Source organism: Oratosquilla oratoria, chromosome 37 (genome assembly GCF_046742065.1).
Source record: "Oratosquilla oratoria isolate Oo_2021 chromosome 37, ASM4674206v1, whole genome shotgun sequence".
In the NCBI taxonomy this organism is placed as follows: Eukaryota; Metazoa; Arthropoda; class Malacostraca; order Stomatopoda; family Squillidae; genus Oratosquilla; species Oratosquilla oratoria.
In genome coordinates this window covers 29000722-29025293 of record NC_134813.1, presented here as the reverse complement: position 1 = coordinate 29025293, position 24572 = coordinate 29000722, and the positions used below count along the sequence as shown (strand labels likewise).

Here is a 24572-nt window from a genome sequence, read left to right as displayed (position 1 = left end):
TACCGCAAGGATCTGTATTGGCACCAATAATGTTTGCTATTTATGTGAATGACATGGAAGAGGATTTAATATGTTACATGAGCTTCTTTGCAGACGACGCCAAACTGTTAAGGAAAGTAGAAACTGATAAGGACTGTGAAGCACTGCAGGAAGACCTGAATAAAGTATGGAAATGGAGTCAGAAATGGGAAGTGGACTTTAATACTAAGAAATGTAGCATAATGGAGTTTGGAAAAAGCAAAAACAGAATATCAGGAAAATATACAATTGGAACCAAGGAGTTAAAGAAGGCAGGATCCGAAAAAGATTTGGGGGTAATTATCACAAACGACTTGTCCTATGATAAACAGATTAACAAAATTGTCGGGGAGGCTTACAACTTGCTAAGATCAATAAAGGTGGCATTTGCATACTTAGACGCAGACATGATAAAAAAATATTGGTTACATTGATAAGGCCTAGACCAGAGTATGTGGCGACATTGTGGTCACCCAGCACCAAACAGAATAAAAAGAAAGTAGAAAGAATCCAGAGAGCAGCAACAAAAATGGGACCTGCACTTGCAAACTTATTATATGAGGATAGATTGGCCAAACTGGAGTTACCGACGCTGGAGCAAAGAAGAGAGAGAGGTGACTTACTGACCATCTACAGAATCATGAAAGGCACAGAGATACTCGATAGAGAGGACTTACTAAACTGGGACAAGAGGACATGGAAAGAAAAAAAAACATAGCTAAAAAAGAGAACTGAAGAAAAACAGTTTTCCACATAGAGTAATGGACACTTGGAACAAACTGGATAATGAAATAGAATGCGCAAAAACCATTCATGAGTTTAAAAGTAAACTAGACACTGAGAGATACAAAGGCGGGACATCACGAGCATAGCTCCCCTTCCCGCAAAACACAACTAGGTAAATACAACACACACACACACATACACACACAAACACACACACACACACACACACACACACACACACACACACACACACAAACACACACACACACACATAAACACACACACACACACACACACATATCCGCACACATATAATGGATGAAAAAGTACCATTCATTCGTTTCATTACTCTTTTTTTTCAGTTCTGAGGTTACATTTTTACCCAAAAGAGAACACATGTGTATTGAGGCAAATAAAGTCTTGTGGGGTCAGCCTGAAAGAGAAGTGATTTGTCGGGTACGTTCTCGTAAAGAGATGTGACGCCTAAAGTGGCCGATGAGAACACACTCTCTTCACCTGCCAGCTAAAAGACGAAATAATTCTCTAATGCGGATATCGTCGGCAAAAGATATACGGTCTGTCAGTACGCCAAAGGAATGGAGTCACAGAGTTGATAATGGAGACTGGAAGAGACCAGAAGAAAGGAGGGATAGCAGGAGTTAAAAGTGTTTTCTTTTTCCAGTCACCAGAGAATAATGCAAAACTCGGGTCTACTGAAATGTTACTAAAAGTCAATATAAAAATTACTTCACAAACCTTATAATGAAGTAAATACTCTATATGGAATCTGATATGAAGTTTATTCGATGTCATTTAGAACAAAATTTCTAAAGTGACCGCAATCTTCTTGAACGGGTCAAGGCCCGCCTCAACCTTGGCGACCCTCAGGTCAAACCGCGAGATGGGGAATGTAGCCATAGTTTTAGCTAAATGACCATGGGAGAAATTTATATTCATTTAGGGTACCTGTAAGCTCAGTGTTCCCAATGACACTTTTCCCAAAATCCTATGTCTGACCTATACAGGTGCTAGTTTTTCAAAGAGAGGATAAAAAGTTGTAGTGGACAGGAGGCGTTTTTGTCGGAGGATGGAGAGAATCTTGCCCTTCCTGAGTCATATGTATATATCTATATATGGGAGACGAGGACCCGACAATGAGCACAATTTCTTCCAGATAAAAAATTTCAACATGAAGTCCGTAAGTGATGGTCACTGATGTCCTTGCATGTAACATCGCGTTCGGCAAAAGATGCATTGAGATTTGCACCTCGATTTGAGAATGAAGGAGCCGTCATATCCTTGTCCTGTTTCAGGTCGCCGCCCTCTGCGTCTTCTTGGCCCTGGCCAATGCCGCCCCCAGGCCTGACGACGACTCCGCCGAAGCACTCCCCTTCGTCGCCATCCTCAAGGACGTCAGAATCCAGCCCGACGCCCTGGGAGTTCACTCCTTGGACTTCGAGGCCGAGAACGGCATCGCCGTCAAGACCGTCGGCTCCCACGGCTCCGAGGGAGGATCCGTCATACAGGGCGCCTTCAAGTAAGTTTTCGTTATGGGCATAATCGTATGGTACAGAATTATGAAAATGTTCAATGACTTTATGTTTTTGGTCGAGCAACCTTGTTTAAATTCTGTTTTACCTGCAGTTACCGCCTTGACGACGGGACCTTCGTACCCCTAACCTTCGTCGCCGACAAGTTCGACTACCGTCCCGTGTCGGGCATCCTGCCCGTCGCCCCCCTGCCCCTCCACCTGGTGCCCCAACACGCCCTTGACCAGATCGCCTTCGCCGAGCAGCAGAGGAGAGCCCAAGACTCAGACGAGAACGACCCTTAGGTCGCCGTTCATCGAATCGTCATTTTGAATCTGCCCATTTGCTCTATTTGGATCTTACTCTTGTGAACACGTGTCTATACGTATTTATCATCATGCACCCTGAATTCTAAATACAGTACGAGAAGATAATAGTACTTGTTTTCTGGGAAAGCCATTCCATTAGAAGCTGAAAATTTACTTATTTTTGTAAATGCGACCAAAGAAAACATTAGAAGATGTATAAAGTTGTTCTAAGTTATTAAACACTGGAAGCTGACAGTTGGCATCCCAGAGTTTTGAAGAAAATAAGAAATAACTTAATTTCACATGAGTCCATCTTCATCGGGGATGTACCGAGAAAACGAAAATTGCCGAACATGACTCCTATATTAGGAACCAACGAACAGTGCAGCTGCCCATTTTCAAAATCCGTCAATCGCCTCATCACCTCCATCAGGAGGTGCAGCCTTGAGGGGATGGCACTCGGTCTCTGGACTGGGCTCAAGATCACTCTCTATCAACCTCAACTGTATTTCTTACACTTTTTCACACGTGGAGAGCTGACTTTGACCCTCTGACTGACCTGACATGGGGACTCTCCCACACTGCTACTACGCAGACAACAGTCCAAACTTTCTTGACAGAAAGGTCTGTGGGTTATTTCGAGCACTGTTACCAACTACTGAGGGTCTGTGGGATTCCCACTTGGGGAAACTCGAGGCAACAATTGATTGATTAATTGTTCCTATATCTAAAAAGGTTGAAAGAAAGAAGCTACAGAACTACAGCCTTTTAGGCCTTACTACAGTCATTGAAAGATTATGAAAATATATGAGATTCACAGAATTGAAAAATGAATGTCAACCAGAAAGGTGTCAGACATAAGAGTTGTTGCACGAATAATTATAGACTCTTACTACAAAGTTATTTCAATCTATTACAAAAGTAATTATGTAGATTGCTTTCAAAAATGGCCAATGAAATTCAACACATAAACGAAAATAATACTAAGTACGACTACAAGCTATTTGAAGAAGTGGAGAGAATAAAGAGGATCTTGATGTAATTACCAGTAACGACCTTAAAACATCTAATCATTGCATTTCTGCCTCAGAGAAAACAAATACGATACTGGCACTAGTAATGCAATCGTTTGACTTTAAATCTATGTCCATCATCAATAAATTAAATAGGTTACTTGTCCATCCACACTTGGAGTATTCCGTTTCTATATGAATCCACACTTTGTTGTGTGAGTATGTAGCTGTCTAATCTGTACAAGGATTGCATGTCCAAAATATGGCATTTATATATTTTGTTCTGGCTAACGCCAGCCAAAACTTTTCAGCCCAGTGAAGGGATAAAAGTCCCTTTGTTAGGTGAAATGTAAAATGTATATACTGGGTCTGAGGCACATTTACTTTTTAGATACTGTATTTTTTCAGAGGGCCTAATAAACTCACTGATGATCTTTTCTGGTGTTGTTCTTCGAAGCAGATGTTGCGAGGAGAAACAGGAGACGGATTGAGTCATTGACCTGCAACTTAACTGGTGTTTCCAGAAAACAAATATTTTTGATTTCATAAACTGTATTTACACTTTAGGAAGCATTGTGATACATATACATAGTATAAATAGTCATTAAGTTTCGAGAAGACTGCTACAAGGGCAGTCGGTCTCTGGCGACGCTGCGACGCCCTAAGAGTCGTTCTCGTCTGAGTCCTGGGCTCTCCTCTGCTGCTCGGCGAAGGCGATCTGGTCGAGGGCGTGCTGGGGCACCGGGTGGAGGGGCAGGGGGGCGACGGGCAGGAGGTCAGACACGGGACGGTAACCGAACTCGTCGGCGACGAAGGTCAGGGGCACGAAGGTACCGTCGTCCAAACGGTAGCTGCAAAGAACATCAACGTTAGAGTAGGGCGCGACACCACAAAACTAAATCAGTATTTGCATACAGAATCTTAGACCACACCACGGTGAAGACGACGAAGACTTACTTGAAGGCGCCCTGCATGACGGAGCCTCCCTCGGAGCCGTGGGAGCCGACGGTCTTGACGGCGATGCCGTTCTCGGCCTCGAAGTCCAAGGAGTGAACTCCCAGGGCGTCGGGCTGGACTCTGACGTCCTTGAGGGTGGCGACGAAGGGGAGTGCCTCGGCGGAGTCGTCGTCAGGCCTGGGGGCGGCGTTGGCCAGGGCCACGAGGACGCAAAGGGCGGCGACCTGAAACAGAATGAAGGAGTATGACGTCTCTTCCCTTCTTAGACGCTAAAACTCGAAGCGGATTTCTCATAAAGCGTCTCTAGTCGGTGGCAGTGTGGCATGCTCGTGACTTACCGACTTCATGTTGATGCTTTCGATGTGGAGGAACTTGTGTCTGCATCCGAAACCCTCGCCCCTTTATATACGGTTCAGGGAGGGTGAGGCCCCAACAGTCCCACAACAAAAACACTTCCCATCCTCTGCAACTTTTTTATCCTCCTCTTTTAAACAGTTGCAACCGTACGTGGAAGCTGGGGACACTGCTCTCAATATCTTTGTTAATTTTACTTTTCTTCTTCTTCTTCTTCTTCTTCTTCTTCTAGATACACAATCAGGCTAAACTGTGCTCACATACACTGCTTCGGTCAATTCAAAGAGAAGGATCGCGATGATTCCAACCTTGAGGTTCTTGCGAAGGCGATTGAAGGTCAGGTAGGTATAAATGAATTGCAACGAGTAGGAGGGCTTATTCTCACCTGGCAGTTCAGCGGTAATTTTTACGTATTGATCACAAAAGTTCAAATGACAGAGCTTAACTTCATAACATTGAGCTCAGAAAATAGTTTTGGAGCAAAATAACTCATCATTTGCAATTGGACACAACCCAAAGGGCTGGTCAAGAAAGAGGACTGACCTCTCCATTTCCACTTTAATAACCTTGACGCCTCTTTTTTCACAACCCTCACCACACCAACTCCTATTTTCCCCTACTGCCCCTTCTCCATGTGTTATACTTTCCACAACCCACTTGAACGCGTCACAGCACATTATCTATGTCTAATTTTCCTCTAGATCATCATTTATTTCTAATTGTGCTGATATCATTATGTCTATATTTGTATAAGTAATTTCCTCGTCTTCTTCGTCTTCTTGTTCTTCTATTTCTTCTTCTCCTTCTTCTTCTTCTTCTTCTTCTTCTTCTTCTTCTTCTTCTTCTTCTTCTTTTCTTCTTCTTCTTCTTCTTCTTCTTCTTCTTCTTCCTCTTCTTCTTCTTCTTCTTCTTCTTCTTCATCTTTTTTCTTCCCTTTACCTCTCCTCTTTGTCTTTGTTTTACGAACCGTCTCCTCACCTACAAATCTATCACTTAACAAAAGAGTTTTCTTCCTTGCTCCTAATATATATGTATATATATACATACATATACATATATATATATATTCATATATATATATATATATATATATATATATATATATATATATATATAAATATGTATATATATATATGTATATATATATATATATGTGTGTGTGTGTGTGTGTGTGTGTGTGTGTGTGTGTGTGTGTGTGTGTGTGTGTGTGTGTGTGTGTGTGTGTGTGTGTGTGTGTGTGTGTGTGTGTGTGTGTGTGTGTATGTATATATACATATTTTATTCTTATATTTATGTTTTTTATTTCTCACTTTCTTCGTATGCTTCATCCCACCTTGCCTAAAAAATATTTATATGTCTCTTATTTTTCATATATTCTAAATATTTATTCAAATACTGCCTTGTGATTTCAATTTTACTTTCGTTAGTTTTCCACCTTGGCTGACCTAAATACTTCTTCTACTTCTTCATGTATGAGTTCCTCAATGCAAATTATCATTTATACTGTTTCATTTGTTTTCTGTACTTTGTTTATTTCTAATTATTTTCTTTTTGGCAAATGTTCCTCTTTCCGTCCTACTACTATAATGTATTTCTGTTTGTCCACTACATCTCTTATTAAAACTTCTCTTCTATTAAGAACCCTTATCACATCCTTCTCCAGATCTTCTTTTTCTTCTTTCTATTATGTCTTAGTTTTTCTTTGCAGTTCTTTTCTTCTTTAACCACCCTTTCTCTCCTTGTTTGAATTCTTAACTATTTTTTTTCGTGTTTCCTGGCCTTTTCACTGTTTTGCTTCATGTTTTTCTTTAACTTCATCTTCTCTTCTTTGACTTGCTATAATCTCAACTCAACCATCAAGAGGGATGGTTGAATTGGTTAAGTTACTGTCCATTTCATACGTATCGGCTAGGTTCGAGTCCTCAATCTGACAGCGTCTCAATTTCCTAATATACTTCCATCGAGCTACATAGTCCTATTAGTCTCTATCGTGTTTTCAAGGGGTGACAATTGGTTGATAAGATGTGTATGTATGTATATATATATATATATATATATATATATATATATATATATTTCAGATTTTGTTGATTAAAAATTCACCAAGAGAAAAGGAAGGTTATGTATACAGTATACCATGTTAAAATTGTAACTTTATTTATATAGACCAAACGGGTAAAGGTTTGAACAAATATAGCATTAGAACGAGGCAAATGTCAAGTGGATTTTTGTTCACCATAAGGACTATGGACTTAAAATATTGACTGGAAAAACTCAAAAGCAGAAACATTATATAATCATATATTAAAAGTTGTTTTGAAAGTAATATGAATTTGAGTTTGGGTTTATACAAAGTAGATAATTTTATTATCAAAAAGATTGTTTGTGATCATTTTCATTTAGTTTGTACTAACCTTGTTCACTTGGGACCTTTCCGAATCAATCGGGAACCGTATTCTTTATTTTACAGTGCTTTCTGCAAAAATATTTTATCACGTGTTTTGTGAATTCTTTGCATATATATACATATATATATATATATATATATGTATATATATATATATATACACACATATATATATATATATACATCTATATCTATATATATATATGTATATATATATACATATGTATATATATATATGTATATATATGTATACATATATATATATATATACATGAAATGGGAGTGAAATTAAAACCCACGACAGAGCATTTTAGTTTTATATCTGTTTCGGCTATACACACACTTCTTCGGAGAAACTACATATGCTAGAACAAAGATTTGCTTATATACACTTCATTGTACTGGCCACCCTACTGTCAGGTCTCATAATGTTCCCCTATTTCTCACACTCATCTTAGAACTTATTCTTTTACTTTCTTTGTTATGTTTTTCTAGAGAAGCTTTCCACTTTTTGACATTATCAAACTCCGTAGAGGCCGCTTCTTCAAGTCATTTCTATCAATCCTACCTAGTTATATTTTCCAAAGTTGTATCTTCATTGTATGTGTGATTTTCTTATTTCTGCCTCCCTTACTTCCAAAGTAAACTCAAGGGCTACATCATCACTTTTACCTACTGGACACTAGAATATCAGTGTTTCATTTACTTTTTTTTTTTTTTATCTATTGGGTCATTATATGATCCACTGCCATGTCGAGAATGTTTCCTTTCCACCCACTTGGGGTTAGAAGTGTTCCAGGGAATATTGTTCAGAGGTAACAAACACTTTTCTTTTACGTTCTCATACTGTATTTAGTATACAAGAGGCATGATAATAAATATATGGCACTAAATAATCAGGTGATCCAAGTCGAGCAAATGGGCAGATTCAAAACGGCGGTTCGACGAACGATGACCTAAGAGTCGTTCTCATCTGAGTCCTGGGCTCTCCTCTGCTGCTCGGCGAAGGCGATCTGGTCGAGGGCGTGCTGGGGCACCGGGTGGAGGGGCAGGGGGGCGACGGGCAGGAGGTCCGACACGGGACGGTAACCGAACTCGTCAGCGACGAAGGTCAGGGGCACGAAGGTACCGTCGTCCAAGCGGTAGCTGCAAAGAACATCAACGTTAGAGTAGGGCACGAGACTATAAAAAACTGAATCAGTATGTACATACAACAGAACGGTGAAGACGACGAAGACTTACTTGAAGGCGCCCTGCATGACGGAGCCTCCCTCGGAGCCGTGGGAGCCGACGGTCTTGACGGCGATGCCGTTCTCGGCCTCGAAGTCCAAGGAATGAACTCCCAGGGCGTCGGGCTGGACTCTGACGTCCTTGAGGGTGGCGACGAAGGGGAGTGCTTCGGCAGAGTCGTCGTCAGGCCTAGGGGCAGCGTTGGCCAGGGCCACGAGGATGCAGAGGGCGGCGACCTGAAACAGGACAAAGGGTATGGCGTGTCTTTCATTCTCAAACCTCGAAACGCAGCTTTTATAAAGCATCTCTAGTTGGTGGCAATGTGGTCTGCATGATCACTGCTTGTGACTCACCGACTTCATGTTGACGTGTTTGATGTTGAGGAGATTGTGCCCGTATCGAAATCCTTGCCCCTTTATATACTGTTCAGGGAGGGGGAGACCTCAACCGTCCCTCAACAAAAACTCCTCCCGTCCTCTGCATCTTTTTATCGTTATACACTTCACACTTCTTAAAGATGTATATGCACGCTAAACTGTGTCCATATCTAATGGTTGAGTCAGCTCAGCAACGGGGATTGCAATGATTTCAGCCTTGAGACTCTTACGAAGGTCATTGAAGTTCAGCTAAGTTTGAACGAATTGCTACGAATAGGGCATATATTCACTTGCCAATTTAACAGGAATGTTTGAGCGCTGCCCACAAGAATTCAAAGGAAAATAATCCATATCGTTGAGCTTAAAAAGTAGTGCTGAGACAGGAGAACTTTCTTGCCAATGTACTGATTCCAACCGAGAATGCTCGAGTTTGTGCATATTTGCAGTTGACGGGTAAGGCGGCGTACCCAGTGTCAATTTGACAAAGCCGATGAGGTAAAATGACAACTTAGCAAATTAGGCTGTAGGCATTCTTTTCTGGAACTGAAACATCGAGAATCGAAGTCGTATTTCATTGGTTTCCCTCCATTTCACTGATTCGCTATTGAAGCTGGTGGGGAGTGTACAGAAGGAAGATTGCCTGTGTCCACCCAAAAGGAAAGGAAAGGTGCCATCCGGTATAGAACGTGTTATTCCGTTCCCTTCTTCGTGTTCACCCGACCTCAAACCGAATTAAACCAACTGGCGGCAACAGACAGAATAAACATACAAGAGGATTCCGATGGTGAAAGGGTTAGAGGTTACACCATCTTGGTGACCGTCCCCGAGCAGCGCCAGAAAAAGGACGCCGACGGCGCAGCCTCTTCTTCCACCACCAGGATCAACCGACCCTTCCAAGGTCCGTGCGATCGAGCGAGTGAGCAAGTTTTTTTCTTTTCATCTGCGGGCTGGCAAGTTAATGTGAAAGGCAGTCATGGCGTTTTTAAACAGAAGGATAAAAAGTTGCCGAGGAGTGGACAAGAAGGTTTTGTAGCATTAGACCGGGTGGGGCGAGGATCCGACAACGAACACGTCTTTCGACACTGAAAGCATCAGCATGAAGTTGGTAAGTGATGGACGATGCTCATGAAGGCCACTGTGCGTCGTGACCGTCTATGGATTCCTTACAAAACTCACTCCTCCGGACTTAATGTAGGTGATGAAGTCGTCACTTTTTTGACAGTGTTTCAGGTCGCCGCCCTCTGCGTCCTACTGGCCCTGGCCAACGCCGCCCCCAGGCCCGACGACGACTCCGCCAAAGCACTCTCCTTCGTCGCCATCCTCAAGGACGTCAGAGTCCAGCCCGACGCCCTGGGGGTTCACTCTTTGGACTTCGAGGCCGAGAACGGCATCGCCGTCAAGACCGTCGGCTCCCACGGCTCCGAGGGAGGCTCCGTCATGCAGGGCGCTTTCAAGTAAGTCTTCGTCGTTTTTATCGTCATTTGTTCCAAAAAATCTAAAGACACCTTCTGATTTTTTTTTTTTTTTTCTGTTGGGATGACCCTGTTTAATGTTGATGTTCTTTGCAGTTACCGCTTTGACGACGGTACCTTCTTGCTCCTGACCTTCGTCGCCGACGAGTTTGGCTACCGTCCCGAGTCTCCCCTCCTGCCCGTCGCCCCCCTTGCCCCTCCACCCGGTGCCCCAGCACGCCCTTGACCAGATCGCCTTCGCCGAGCAGCAGAGGAGAGCCCAGGACTCAGACCTGAACGACTCTTAGGTCGTCGCAGCGTCGCCAGAGACTAACTCTACATGTCTTTCGAGACTTAATGACTATTTATACTATGTATATTTATTACTATGTCTTACGAAGCCTAAATACAATTTAAGAAACTAATAATGTTTGTTATAATATCCAGTTATATAAAAATGATACGATTCAACTGTTCATTTTTGTACCATGTGATTATTTTAACCAGAAATAGGAAGTAAAGGACACTCTGCAGATCCTCATTTTAACAGCGATGAAGCCTACTTTATTTCCTCTCCACTTATACTTCTCTAGCCGAATGGGTTCGACATCTTGCCGCTACAGAAAATAAGATTATGATGAACACTTTTCACCTTTCATTGATAACCTACAATACGTGTATGTTGGATCCTCAAGGCACGTTGAGTACAATTTACTTGAGTGTAACGAAAAAATAACTATGCTGTCATCCTTTGAGCCTTTTTCTCTCCTGGTCCAACGCCAAAAGCAAATATTGAGCCCAGCGTTGGAGTGACGCCTATGAAAGCGGCATCTGTTCAATACACTATATGGGCCGCCTCTCGTTGGTTAATTCGTATGACCAATAGCAATATTAGAATCCTTTTTCAAGCAAGTTAGTTTCCAAAATAAATTGAAACCGTATTAAGTCCCACTTTTATACATGTGCATGGCTTTACACTTGCTAGATGTCTAAATATTTCTAAAACGACATCAAGCTGATTTTAGTCCCTACTTTCTTTTCCGTACATTTTTACATTAGCAGCAAGTCTGGAAAAGGTCAATTCTATCCCATGATCTACAAATTGTCAATCGCATACTAGAAAGTGGCAAAGGGAACCTAACGGAACTCCATTTCTTCATTTGCAACTTAGTTTTCTATCTCTAATACCATAATGTGAACTTAGCATTATCTCAAATGGGATACTATTGATAATATTCTTTTTAAATCCAGTTATAGAAAATCTACCCCTTGGTCTATCATAGTTGCAAGGAAAGACACGCAGCTTTCCTACTTCAACACTCGTTTCTAATTAAACCAATCAAGCAATCTTTTATTAATGTGCGAAAAAATAGCATAAACACATTTTAAAAGAAAATATAAACACACAAAACAAAATATATAAAACATACCACACGAATATATAAAAATACACATCGTGTATACAAAGCAAAATGCAAAAAGAGCTACAGAAAAAGTTTACACTGCACAGGTTCAAAACAAAAGACCAAGATCAATTGGCAGCGCCACAATAAATATCATAGTCATTTCTAAAAGAAATAACATCTGGTCAGAGAACAATGTACCTGACCTCAACAGAAAATTCTTGTCTTCTAATTCCACTGCACCTTCCTTTTCAAAGAAAATATTGTAATTCACTGACTCTAAATCATGAATTAATTCATACAATTCACTCATGTCATCCCTAACTCCTCTACCAAAGTTGTTAATCATAATTCCTTTACCCTATCCTCATACAACATGTGCTGAAATACAGATACTAACTTGGCTGCACATCTCAGGACATTTTCTAACAATTGTTTATATTTTTTCAAGGTGATCAGAGATACACACAATATTTAAGAAAAAAAGTCTAACATACCTTTTACACGTTAATGAAAATTACTTTATCAATTTAAGTGAAAGCTCATTTGATCATACCTATACATATAATATGTCAGTCACTTTAATACAGTTCCATTTATACAATAAGCCTGACAAGGATTTTTATTCCCTACGTTTAACACTCAACATTCGGCTTCATTAAAACATAATAGCCACTCGTTAGACCTTGATAATGCAAAAATAGAATAAAATACTGCTTTTTGGACTTAGCTATTAACCATTTTGCTACTGTGATACTCTTTGGACTAAATGAAATCGTTTGGCGTCAGCTACAAAAAATGTATAGTGCCACCGTTGCAAAAGGCTGAGAATTACATTTATAGATAGGAATACGCCCTCTTCGTTAGGTTCGCCTCAGTCTCACTGACATTCAAAATAAGATTGCAAAAAGTATAAAGTTCGAGAAAGTCGCGACCCTTTTAGCAAAATGACCCTTTTAGTCAAAAGATATCTGGCTTCATGTCCTTATATGTATTTGGTTTGTATGGATGGTGATATCAACCATGGCACTGAGAGGATAAAAAGTTCCGGAGGATGGGGAAAGGGTTTTTTTTTCTGGAGGATGTTTGGAGTCTCGTCATCCCTGAGCCATATATAAGGGACGAGTACCAGACTGCGGGCACAAGTTCTTACACATCCAAACCATCAACATGAAATCGGTAAGCGGTGGCTGAGGATGGCACAAGCCACGTTCTGAAAAATTATAGGAATAATAACATTAAAGATAGAATAGGCGAGCTGATATGTCTTTTGCCATGTTGCAGGCCATCATCTGCGTCCTTCTGGCCTTGGCCAACGCCGCCCCTAGGCCCGACGACGACTCAGCAGAAGCACTCCCCTTCGTCGCCACCCTCAAGGACGTCAGAGTTCAGCCCGACGCCCTGGGAGTTCACTCCTTGGACTTCGAGGCCGAGAACGGCATCGCCGTCAAGACCGTCGGCTCCCACGGCTCCGAGGGAGGCTCCGTTATGCAGGGCGCCTTCAAGTAAGTCTTCGCCGTAGTTTGGTTTAAGATTCTGTATGCAAATACTTTTTTTTTTTTTTGTAGTCGTGCGCCCTTATCTAAAGTTGTCATTATCTGCAGTTACCGCCTTGACGACGGGACCTTCGTACCCCTGACCTTCGTCGCTGACGAGTTCGGTTACCGTCCCGTGTCGGACCTCCTGCCCGTCGCCCCCCTGCCCCTCCACCCTGTGCCCCAGCACGCCCTCGATCAGATCGCCTTCGCCGAACATCAGAGGAGAGCCCAGGACTCAGACGAGAACGACTCTTAGGTCGTAGCGCCATCGCTAGAGACTTACAGCTTTTGTGCCCTTCTCTGCTCTTAATGACCCTTTACACTCTGTATATTTATTACCATGTGCCTCGAAGTGTAAATAAAGTTTACCAAACCAATAACTTTGTTTTCGAAAGAACAATTCCGTTAAAGTTCTATGAATTGTTTATGTAGAAGTTCACCCTGTATCACCTCTGTCCCGAATGATATCACAAGAAACTATAATAAATAAATCTGCTCTACCTAAAGAGACATTCTATTTGACAAAGCGTTTGAATTTAGCAGAAATGATGACGTGTCTCTGATAATAAGAATCCCTAGTTGGGCCTTTTTAAGCATTTCAGATCACCCTAAGCGTAGAAAATATAGACCATAACAAATGACTGCACGAAGAAAAAACAGTAGACAGGGTTTATGATTGGAACAAAGAGTGGAGAACTAAATTCAGTGCAAAAATGAAGAACGTTGGAAACTGCAAAATAAGCCTTAGGTTAGGTTACGCCTGATGGAGGTGAGGCGGTTGACAGGTTTTGAAAATGGACAGCTTCGTTGTCCATCTTGGAGACCATCACATGGTCTCTTTGGTGGAGGTGGTTCAAGGCTGTTTGATGGAGCAAGGACATAAGGCCTGGGAAACAAGCGTGTGCCACAGGGCTATGGTGGTCTGATTCACCGTGAATCAGTTGTGTTGGGAGGGTGGAGGGCTGGGGTGAATCTTGTCTCGGAAATCATAGTTTCTTTTTGTAAAACTAACATCATGGAATTATTTGCCAATTGAGTAGACAGAGTCACTACAGAAGCATAATGTTGCTGGTTTACTATCGGCTAGGTTGGAGATAAATGATTACTTGAGAATAAACGAGCCTGTTTAGTGAAGACTAAACTCCCCAAAAAAAATTTTTTATCTACAGTTGGGGGAACAATAGATACACCTCCTGGGGATGAGACAGAGAAAATAAGATAGGTAGGTGGAGTGGTTATGATTGCTGTGAGAAGTAATATAAAGGTGGAAGAAGCAAACATAAGTGAAGTCAATCCACCTGAGGCAGCACAGAAGAGATTTCAATGGTGTCAAGAAATTTACTTGCACAACTCTTCTAAATACTCTTTTTTAACAAAGTAACAATTTAGTCCTTATTGGAGATTTCAATTGCAGTGAGATCAACCGGGAAGAATGGGAAGCAAGTGGCAAGGCAGATTTCTGGATAAATACCCCATTAAGTATAGCAATGGAGAACACAATGACCTAGTGGGTAAAGGAAGTGACTACGGTATGAGGAGTTGACATTACCACAAGATTCGATCTGCTACCAACCAAAGAGCCTGGCATCATTAGTTCCTTGAATTACCGTTGCCCCATAGGAAAAAGGAACCATGTAATAACTGAATTTCAGCTGGAGGATGAGGAAATAGAGCCAAGAAATTCATCACACAGGCAAGGGACTCAATTTTGGGAAGACATTACTGTTTTTTGTTGTTGTTTTTTTTTAACACTGCTTCTGACCCAGGGCGGTGGGCAGGGTGCAGGGATGACCCGTCATCCAGGAGGTGCTCAGATGAGAGGGAGGGTGGGAGGGGTGTGGAGTGTATTTAGGGATGAAATGGGTGGGAGTGTTTTTATGCCTTTCCCTTTTTGGCTACATCCCTTGTAAGGGAGAAAAAGCCTTGGTATATGTATGTAACAAAGGAAATTAGGGTACTTAATGAATACCATGGATTGTATATTGACATATAGTGAGTAAACAAATATGTGCCAAAGATTAGTGGAAGCAATAGAAATGGAATTGGTTCAACAACTGGTGTGAATTGGAAAAAAAAACAGGGTCATGGCTTTGGGAATATGGAGGAAGAAAAGAAGCAATAAAACAAAAGAAGCTTACAAAGAAGCTAGAAATAAATATACAAGAATCCGCAGGAAGGAGGAAAGTAATTTTGAAAAATGTGCTGCAGATAAATGCAAAAATAAACCCTAACTATTCTACAAGTTTATAAATGGTAAATTGACCCACAGGGAAGTAATAACTAAGCTAATAGTGGGTGGTGAGGTCTTTAGGGAGGCCTCAGTTCAGACAGAAACGATAAATGAAAGTTTCCAATCTACCTTCACAAAATCGAGGGGAGTGAGAATTCGGGTTTGGAAGATATGAATGTAAAAGTGAGGGAGATGCTTCATGTTTTAGGATGTGACAAAAGCTTCAGGACGGGATCTCAAAATGGATACTTAAGGAATGTAAGGAACAATTGGGGGATAAGATTCACAGTCTTATTGTATGTTCGTTAAAAGAAGACATAGTGCCGCTTGATTGGAAAAGTGCAAATGCGATACCAATTCACCAAGGTGGAAGTAAGGGGGCACTACTAAATCATAGCCCGTTATCAGTGACCAGCACAATAATGAAATCATTTGAAAAGACTGTGAAAGACCGATGGACAAAAGTGGCCCCTAGCCTAACAGATAAGACGCATGAAGCAAAAACTCAATAAACAAATAAAAGAAAAATTAACCTCTCCTGATTGGAAGAGAAAAGAGAGAAGTGATATTTCCTTTTTCAGAGTTATGAAGGAAGTGAAAAAAACTGACAGAATTTTCTTAGCATGAAACGGAAGTACAAAAAGGGAACATGGCAAGAAGCTGCAGAAGATAGGGCGGTTGAAGCCAACAAAATATTTTCAGTACAGGTGTAGTGACAAGCGGAATAGCCTGAACAATGATATATTTCAATAAGAAAGAGCATATTGGAGATACGAAGACGGTTCCAAGAGCGTAGCCGTTTTTATATGTATATTACAGCTCAATACATATAATTAGGTGCAACTTTTGTTGTACAATCTTGGTATCTGGTAACAAGGACGTAGAAAAGTGTAGGACTAATTCGTTATCAATGGCTAAATTGATTACTTCGTTCATTTTATTTACCAAGGCATGGTAACAGACTTCAACCTAGTTATTTTCCCCACTATGCACATGCGCGTTCACACACATTTTTGTTATACTTCCCAAATAGGATATGACTTATCTGTTGCTCTCCTTTGATCCTGTATTTCATAGATCTGTGACTCTTCCTCTAAAATTTATTTAAAATATTTTCTCATGGTGGAAAGCCGGCATCAGGTTCAAAGTTGACCTAACACTTCAATAATGCGGCCAAAGTTCCTTTGAGAGTTACGAAGTCGAATGAATAAGAGGCAAGGAGGATAAAGTGGGACTCATCCACGTTGGAGAGGGCCAGAGGCATCCCCTCTCCATCCGTTTTGGGATGGAGGCGTTAGAAGGGTTGTCACTCATTAAAAACAAGCACTGTTAGTTTCTCACATTATATTTAGAATTCAGGGAACATGATAATAAATATATGACAACAAATAGTCACGTGATCACAAAAGTAAAATCCAAGTTGAGCAGATTCAAAACGTCGACTCGACCAATTACGACTTAAGAGTCGTTCTCGTCTGAGTCCTGGGCTCTCCTCTGCTGCTCGGCGAAGGCGATCTGGTCGAGGGCGTGCTGGGGCACAGGGTGGAGGGGCAGGGGGGCGACGGGCAGGAGGTCCGACACGGGACGGTAACCGAATTCGTCGGCGACGAAGGTCAGGGGCACGAAGGTCCCGTCGCCAAGGCGGTAACTGCAAAGAACATCAACGTTAGAGTAGGGCGGAAGACTACAAAAAAAGAAAATAATAATCAGTATGTACATACAGAATCTTAGACCAAGCCACGACGAAGATGACGAAGACTTACTTGAAGGCGCCCTGCATGACGGAGCCTCCCTCGGAGCCGTGGGAGCCGACGGTCTTGACGGCGATGCCGTTCTCGGCCTCGAAGTCCAAGGAGTGAACTCCCAGGGCGTCGGGCTGGACTCTGACGTCCTTGAGGATGGCGACGAAGGGGAGTGCTTCGGCAGAGTCGTCGTCAGGTCTGGGGGCAGCGTTGGCCAGGGCCAGGAGGACACAGAGGGCGGCGACCTGTAACAGGATGAAGGGCATGACGTCTCTTCCCTTCTTAGATGCTAAACCTCGAAGTGAATCTTTCATAAATTATCTCTAGTCGGTGGCAATGTGGTATGTATGAGTATTGGTGGTGACTTACCGACTTCATGTTGATGCTTTCGATGTGGAGGAACTTGTGCCGATATTGAAATCCTTGTCCCTTTATATACGGTTCAGGGATGTTGAGACCCCAATCGTCCTCCAACAAAAACATCCTCAGCAACTTTTTATCCTTCTCTTTAAAACGAGTGCACCCATACAACTAACACATGGGAGGTGGGAACACCGCTATCATCTTTGTTCGTTTTATCTTTTTATTTTTCTTCTTCTTCTTCTTCTTCTTCTTCTTCTTCTTCTTCTTTCTTCTTTCTTCTTCTTCTTCTTCTCCTTATTCTTCTTCTTTCTTCTTTCTTCTTCCTCTTCTTCTTCTTCTTCTTCTTTCTTCTTCTTCTTCTTCTTCTTCTTCTTCTTCTTCTTCTTCTTCTTCTTCTTCTTCTTCATCTTCATCTTCTTCTTCTTCTTCTTCTTCTTCTTCTTTCTTCTTCTTCTTCTTCTTCTTCTTCTTCTTCTTCTTCTTCTTTCTTCTTCTTCTTCTTCTTCTTCTTATTCTTATTCTTCTTTCTTCTTCTTCTTCTTCTTCTTCTTTCTTCTTTCTTCTTTCTTCTTTCTTCTTCTTCTTCTTCTTCTTCTTCTTCTTCTTCTTCTTCTTCTTCTTCTTACTCTCTTTTTTCCTACTTCTTCATCTACTTCTGCTTCTTCTGGATACACATTCTGGTTAAACTTTGCTCACCTACACTGCTTCGATCAGTTCAAACATAAGGATCGCGATGATTCCAACCTTGAGGCTATTGCGAAGGTGAGTGAAGGTCAGCTAAGTTTGAACGAATTGCAACATGTAGGAGGACTTATTCTCACCTGCCAGTTCAGCGGTAATTTGGAAGCGAAAATAACACTGATTAGCAAAATTGATCAAAATATCTGTCCCACAAGCAAAAGGTAAATTTGATAGAATTTTTTCTGTTGATTTCATATATGTTTTCAGGAATTTTCTACTAGGCATATCTTTTCTGATAGCATATCAAACTTTATACGATTGTAACAAATAAGTGAGGCTGATATTTCAATTAAACTTACCTTTAAAATGTAGAAATGTATGATTTTCGAGTATATTTTGCTTCTGGGAAATCCCTTTTAAATGTCCAACAGTAATCAGCCAACATTGAAGAGCTCCACTTACCTTGATACCGGGTTTCCATCTTCAGAATGTCCTGCAGGTGAAACCTCTCACCGTGCTCGTCACTGACGGTACCAAGATTTTCCGAGAAAAAGTCCAGGTGAGAGTCTACGAAGTGGATTTTAGGCTCATATTGCATCCCAATGCCTTGAGGGATGTCAGTAGCTCTTTTACGATTTCAGAATAGTTTTTTGCTTTGTGATTCCCCAAGAACTCTGCGCAAACTTTCTTGAATGACAGCTATGCGGCTTTTTCAAGATTATCTAGCTCTTCATCAAAATTCTGGTCTCTCATCAGCCCCTTAATCTGTGGTCCAACAAAAATATTTTCTTTGATTTTTGCGTCACTTACTCTTGGAGAATTGTTTTTCAAATACGCGAATCCCTTGCCAGTTCTATCCATACCTTTAAAAAATCATCAACCCTAGCTTAATTTGCAAAGGAGGCAGATAAATTTTCTCTGAATCAACAAGAGGAGAATTGACAAAGTTCTTATCTCCTGGGGTCAGAGATTGTTTTGGCCACACATTCTTTTCATAATGATTTTTCTTATCCCGACTGTCACACAGAGAAAACAACAAACTTTTGTGTAACCCAGCTGCATTCCAAGTAAAACTGCCATAACCTTTAGGTCACCACAGATAATTCATTTATGTTCATATTCAATTTTTTGCAATAGAAGCTTCACACTTTCATGTGTTTCCTTCATGTTAGTTGCATGGGCCAGAGGGACAGAAGGAAACTTATTTCCCTTCTGGAGCAAAACAGTTTTCGGGCTCACTTTTGAAGAGTCAATAAACAAGCGCCACTTATTCCTGTCATATTTATGATTAAGTTCCTCCATAACAGAATATACATCATTGCAAAACACCACACCATCCTCAAGTGAGAAAAAATGTTCAAAATCACAATCTTGCTTACGATAACAACTAACCTTGGATTCTTTCTGAAGAAGATTCCAGTTTGACAAGTCTAAATCCCGCACAAGATCATACAGATCTCCCTGACTCAATAAATGTGGTTCACTTGAAGAACAGATTGGCTGAAACTCCATGTCGTCTGTTTCTTTTTCCATAACCTCCCCACTTGACTTATCATCACTTAGTTTTTTTTTTTTTTTTAGGAGGGTCAGAAAAGTCTTCACTGTTAGGTACTGGTCTCATAGCAGATGATAAATTAGGATATTGTACAATATGCTTGGATGTTGATGTTATACCTTTTATATTTGTAATACAGAAGTAGCAATCTGAAGTATGATCTTTTGGTTCTCTCCAAACCATGGGGATGGCAAAATGCATACGGCGTGAACCTTTCACCCATGTAGTGAGAAGCCTGACACAAGTTACACAGCACACATGAGGGGGCCCAGCTTTTTTCCTGGTCCCCTACTTTGCAGTCAAAATAGTGTTTGAAACACTTTTAATCAATGACGTGAAACACCGTCTTTGTGACTTGAATGTCAATACGCCGCAAATAAAGTAAAAATTGTCTGGGTGGTTTACACATTTTCTTGGTATTATGAAGGTGAATGGCAGGCACGCTACTGTACAATATCACAAACTTATTGCCACAAAAATGCGCACTACACAACTTCACACCAACACTTCAAACGTATAACAATCTCACGCAGTGTTGTCAAACTCAGTGTCGCCAACCGCTTGATTGAAATTTATCTCACATAACACATGTAACGTAACATACCGTGCAACACAAAAAACTGTGGTTGATGGAAAAAATTGGACATCATTTTTCTATTCTCCATGCAAAAACATATAAGCTATAGCTATTGTTTTCCTTGGGATAAATTCTTTGTTGACCAGTGTAATCGACTTTGTGAAGGAGTTGGATAGGGGGAACCCGTTGCATATCACGTTCCCTTGTTTCTCACACTCATCTTAGAACTTACTTTCTACTCCTTTTGTTACAATTTTCTGGAGAAGCTTTACATTTTTTGGACATTACTGAAATCCCTCTAGTCCTCTTCTTCAAAGCATTTCTAACAGTCCTACCTAGCTATATTTTCTAAAAATGTATCTTCATTGTATGATTTTCCTATTTCTGCCTTCCTTACTTCCAAAGTAAACTCAAGAACTACTCGTACATAATCAATTTTATTTACTGGGCACCTGTAGTGCGTAGATGTTTCATTTACTTTTTTAGATTATGTAAAGGCTTACTGGTGGATCCCCCTCTATATTTTGTTGGGTTTTTACCCATTAGGTCATTATGTGATTTACTACCGTGTTTATAAGTGCATTGTCCCATGATTTCTCTCTTTCACTTATTTCCCACTCCCCCATTTTACCCACTACCACTATAACGTCTCTATATTCTATCACTCTTGTAAATTTGCAGAAAAAAAAATACTAAGGAAAATGTGTCTCATCGCCGTTGGAATGAGGCTCAAGAGGGTTTCCTTTCCCCCCACTTCGGGTCAGAGGAGTTCCAGGGTAAATTGTTCATAGGAAACAAACTATTTTACGTTCTCATACTATATTTAGTATTCATGAGGCATGATAATAAATATATGACAACAAATAGTCACGTGATCACAAAAGTAAAATCCAAGTTGAGAATATGAGCAGATTCAAAACGTCGACTCGACCAACGATAACTTAAGAGTCGTTCTCGTCTGAGTCCTGGGCTCTCCTCTGCTGCTCGGCGAAGGCGATCTGGTCGAGGGCGTGCTGGGGCACAGGGTGGAGGGGCAGGGGGGCGACGGGCAGGAGGTCCGACACGGGACGGTAGCCGAACTCATCGGCGACGAAGGTCAGGGGCACGAAGGTCCCGTCGTCCAAGCGGTAGCTGTAAAGAACATCAACATTAAACAGGGTCATCCCAACAAAGAAAAATAAAATCAGAAGTTATCTTTAGATTTTTTGGAACAAACGACGGCGAAGACGACGAAGACTTACTTGAAGGCGCCCTGCATGACGGAGCCTCCCTCGGAGCCGTGGGAGCCGACGGTCTTGACGGCGATGCCGTTCTCGGCCTCGAAGTCCAAGGAGTGAACTCCCAGGGCGTCGGGCTGGACTCTGACGTCCTTGAGGGTGGCGACGAAAGGGAGTGCCTCGGCGGAGTCGTCGTCAGGTCTGGGGGCAGCGTTGGCCAGGGCCAGGAGGACACAGAGGGCGGCGACCTGCGACAGAACAAGAGGGTCATGACGTCTCTTCCCTTCTTAGATGCTAAACCTCGAAGTGAATCTTTCATAAAGTATCTCTAGTCGGTGGCAATGTGGTATGTATGAGCATTGCTGGTGACTTACCGACTTCATGTTGATGCTTTCGATGTGGAGGAACTTGTGCCGATATTGAAATCCTCGTCCCTTTATATACGGTTCAGGGATGTTGAGACCCCAATCGTCCTCCAACAAAAACATCCTCAGCAACTTTTTATCCTTCTCTTTAAAACGAGTGCACCCATACAACTAATACATGGGAGGTGGGAACACCGCTATCATCTTTGTTCGTTTTATCTTTTTATTTTTCTTCTTCTTCTTCTTCTTCTTCTTCTTCTTCTTCTTCTTCTTCTTCTTCTTCTTCTTCTTTCTTCTTCTTCTTCTTCTTCTTCTTCTTCTTCTTCTTCTTTCTTCTTCTTCTTCTTCTTCTTCTGCTTCTGCTTCTGCTTCTGCTTCTGCTTCTGCTTCCTCTCTTTTTTTCCTACTTCTTCATCTACTTCTGCTTCTTCTGGATACACATTCTGGTTAAACTTTGCTCACCTACACTGCTTCGATCAGTTCAAACATAAGGATCGCGATGATTCCAACCTTGAGGCTATTGCGAAGGTGAGTGAAGGTCAGTTAAGTTTGAACAAATTGCAACATGTAGGAGGACTTATTCTCACCTGCCAGTTCAGCGGTAATTTGGAAGCGAGAATAACACTGATCAACAAAATTGATCAAAATATCTGTCCCACAAGCAAAGGGTAAATTTGAATGATTTTTTTCTGTTGATTTCAAATATGCTTTCAGGAATGTTCTACCAGGCATATTTTTTCTGATAGCATATCAAACTTTATACGATTGTAACAAATAAGTGAGGCTGATATTTCAATTAAACTTACCTTTAAAATGTAGAAATGTATGATTTTCGAGTATATTTTGCTTCTGGGAAATCCCTTTTAAATGTCCAACAGTAATCAGCCAACATTGAAGAGCTCCACTTACCTTGATACCGGGTTTCCATCTTCAGAATGTCCTGCAGGTGAAACCTCTCACCGTGCTCGTCACTGACGATACCAAGATTTTCCGAGAAAAAGTCCAGGTGAGAGTCTACGAAGTGGATTTTAGGCTCATATTGCATCCCAATGCCTTGAGGGATGTCAGTAGCTCTTTTACGATTTCAGAATAGTTTTTTGCTTTGTGATTCCCCAAGAACTCTGCGCAAACTTTCTTGAATGACAGCTATGCGGCTTTTTCAAGATTATTTAGCTCTTCATCAAAATTCTGGTCTCTCATCAGCCCCTTAATCTGTGGTCCAACAAAAATATTTTCTTTGATTTTTGCGTCACTTACTCTTGGAGAATTGTTTTTCAAATACGCGAATCCCTTGCCAGTTCTATCCATACCTTTAACTTTTTTTTTTCATCAACCTGCAATCTGCAATGGAAGCAGATATATTTTCTCTGGATCATCAAGAGGAGGATTGACAACATTCTTCTCTCCTGGGGTCAGAGATTGTTTTGGCCACACATTCTTTTCATATTGATTTTTCTTATCCCGACTGTTCCACTTACAGAGAAAGCAACAAAATTTTGTGTAACCCAGCTGCATTCCAAGTAAAGATGCCACAACCTTTAGGTCACCACATATTCCATGAGTGTTCTTCATACTTAATTTTTTTGTAATAGAAGCTTCACACTCTCATATCTTTCCTTAATGTTAGCTGCATGGACCAGAAGAACAGAAGGAAACTTAGTTCCATTGTGGAGCAAAACAGCTTTCAGGCTCACTTTTGAAGACTCAATAAACAAGCGCCGCTTATTCCTGTCATATTTATGGTTAAGTTCCTCCATGACAGAATATACATCATTGCAAAACACCACACCATCCTCAAGTGAGAAAAAATGTTCAAAATCACAATCTTGCTTACGATAACAACTAACCTTGGATTCTTTCTGAAGAAGATTCCAGTTTGACAAGTCTAAATCCCGCACAAGATCATACAGATCTCCCTGACTCAATAAATGTGGTTCACTTGAAGAACAGATTGGCTGAAACTCCATGTCGTCTGTTTCTTTTTCCATAACCTTATCATCACTTAGTTCCTTTCTTCTTCTTCTTCTTCTTCTTCTTCTTCTTCTTCTTCTTCTTCTTCTTCTTCTTCTTTTTTTTTTTTTTTTTTTTTGAGGGTCAGGTACAGGAAAGCCTTGACTGTGATGTAATGGTCTCATAGCAGATGATAAATTAAGATATCGTACAATATGCTGGGATGTGGATGTTATACCTTTTATATTTGTAATACAGAAGTAGCAATCTGAAGTATGATCTTTTGGTTCTCTCCAAACCATGGGGATGGCAAAATGCATACGGCGTGAACCTTTCACCCATGTAGTGAGAAGCCTGACACAAGTTACACAGCACACATGAGGGGGCCCAGCTTTTATCCTGGTCCCCTACTTTGCAGTCAAAATAGTGTTTGAAACACTTTTAATCAATGACGTGAAACACCGTCTTTGTGACTTGAATGTCAATACGCCGCAAATAAAGTAAAAATTGTCTGGGTGGTTTACACATTTTCTTGGTATTATGAAGGTGAATGGCAGGCACGCTACTGTACAATATCACAA

The 24572-nt window shown here is 41.2% G+C and overlaps 6 protein-coding genes across 6 annotated transcripts; 3 read left to right on the top strand and 3 right to left on the bottom strand.

The window, feature by feature from the left end:
• Positions 1–1933: 1933 nt before the first annotated feature.
• LOC143019390 (cuticle protein AMP3-like) lies at positions 1934–2578 on the top strand. Its single transcript, XM_076175025.1, has 3 exons — positions 1934–1942; positions 2058–2281; positions 2389–2578. Exons 1-3 carry the CDS (start codon positions 1934–1936, stop codon positions 2576–2578), a joined length of 423 nt encoding a protein of 140 aa, XP_076031140.1.
• A 1677-nt stretch (positions 2579–4255) lies between these two features.
• LOC143019389 (cuticle protein AM1199-like) lies at positions 4256–4898 on the bottom strand. Its single transcript, XM_076175024.1, has 3 exons — positions 4890–4898; positions 4552–4775; positions 4256–4445 (listed from the first exon to the last, which is right to left on the bottom strand). Exons 1-3 carry the CDS (start codon positions 4896–4898, stop codon positions 4256–4258), a joined length of 423 nt encoding a protein of 140 aa, XP_076031139.1.
• Positions 4899–8268: 3370 nt separating this feature from the next.
• Positions 8269–8904, bottom strand: LOC143019387 (cuticle protein AM1199-like). Its single transcript, XM_076175023.1, has 3 exons — positions 8896–8904; positions 8555–8778; positions 8269–8458 (listed from the first exon to the last, which is right to left on the bottom strand). The coding sequence occupies exons 1-3, from the start codon at positions 8902–8904 to the stop codon at positions 8269–8271; spliced, it is 423 nt and encodes a 140-aa protein (XP_076031138.1).
• Positions 8905–10038: 1134 nt separating this feature from the next.
• On the top strand, positions 10039–10617 carry LOC143019386 (pupal cuticle protein-like). The gene is made up of 2 exons (XM_076175022.1): positions 10039–10373; positions 10488–10617. Exons 1-2 carry the CDS (start codon positions 10039–10041, stop codon positions 10615–10617), a joined length of 465 nt encoding a protein of 154 aa, XP_076031137.1.
• A 2326-nt stretch (positions 10618–12943) lies between these two features.
• On the top strand, positions 12944–13567 carry LOC143019385 (cuticle protein AMP3-like). The gene is made up of 3 exons (XM_076175021.1): positions 12944–12952; positions 13058–13278; positions 13378–13567. Exons 1-3 carry the CDS (start codon positions 12944–12946, stop codon positions 13565–13567), a joined length of 420 nt encoding a protein of 139 aa, XP_076031136.1.
• A 7705-nt stretch (positions 13568–21272) lies between these two features.
• On the bottom strand, positions 21273–23086 carry LOC143019384 (uncharacterized). The gene is made up of 4 exons (XM_076175020.1): positions 22951–23086; positions 22051–22187; positions 21701–21924; positions 21273–21590 (listed from the first exon to the last, which is right to left on the bottom strand). Exons 1-4 carry the CDS (start codon positions 23084–23086, stop codon positions 21401–21403), a joined length of 687 nt encoding a protein of 228 aa, XP_076031135.1. The 3' UTR covers positions 21273–21400.
• Between the last annotated feature and the right edge of the window lie 1486 nt (positions 23087–24572).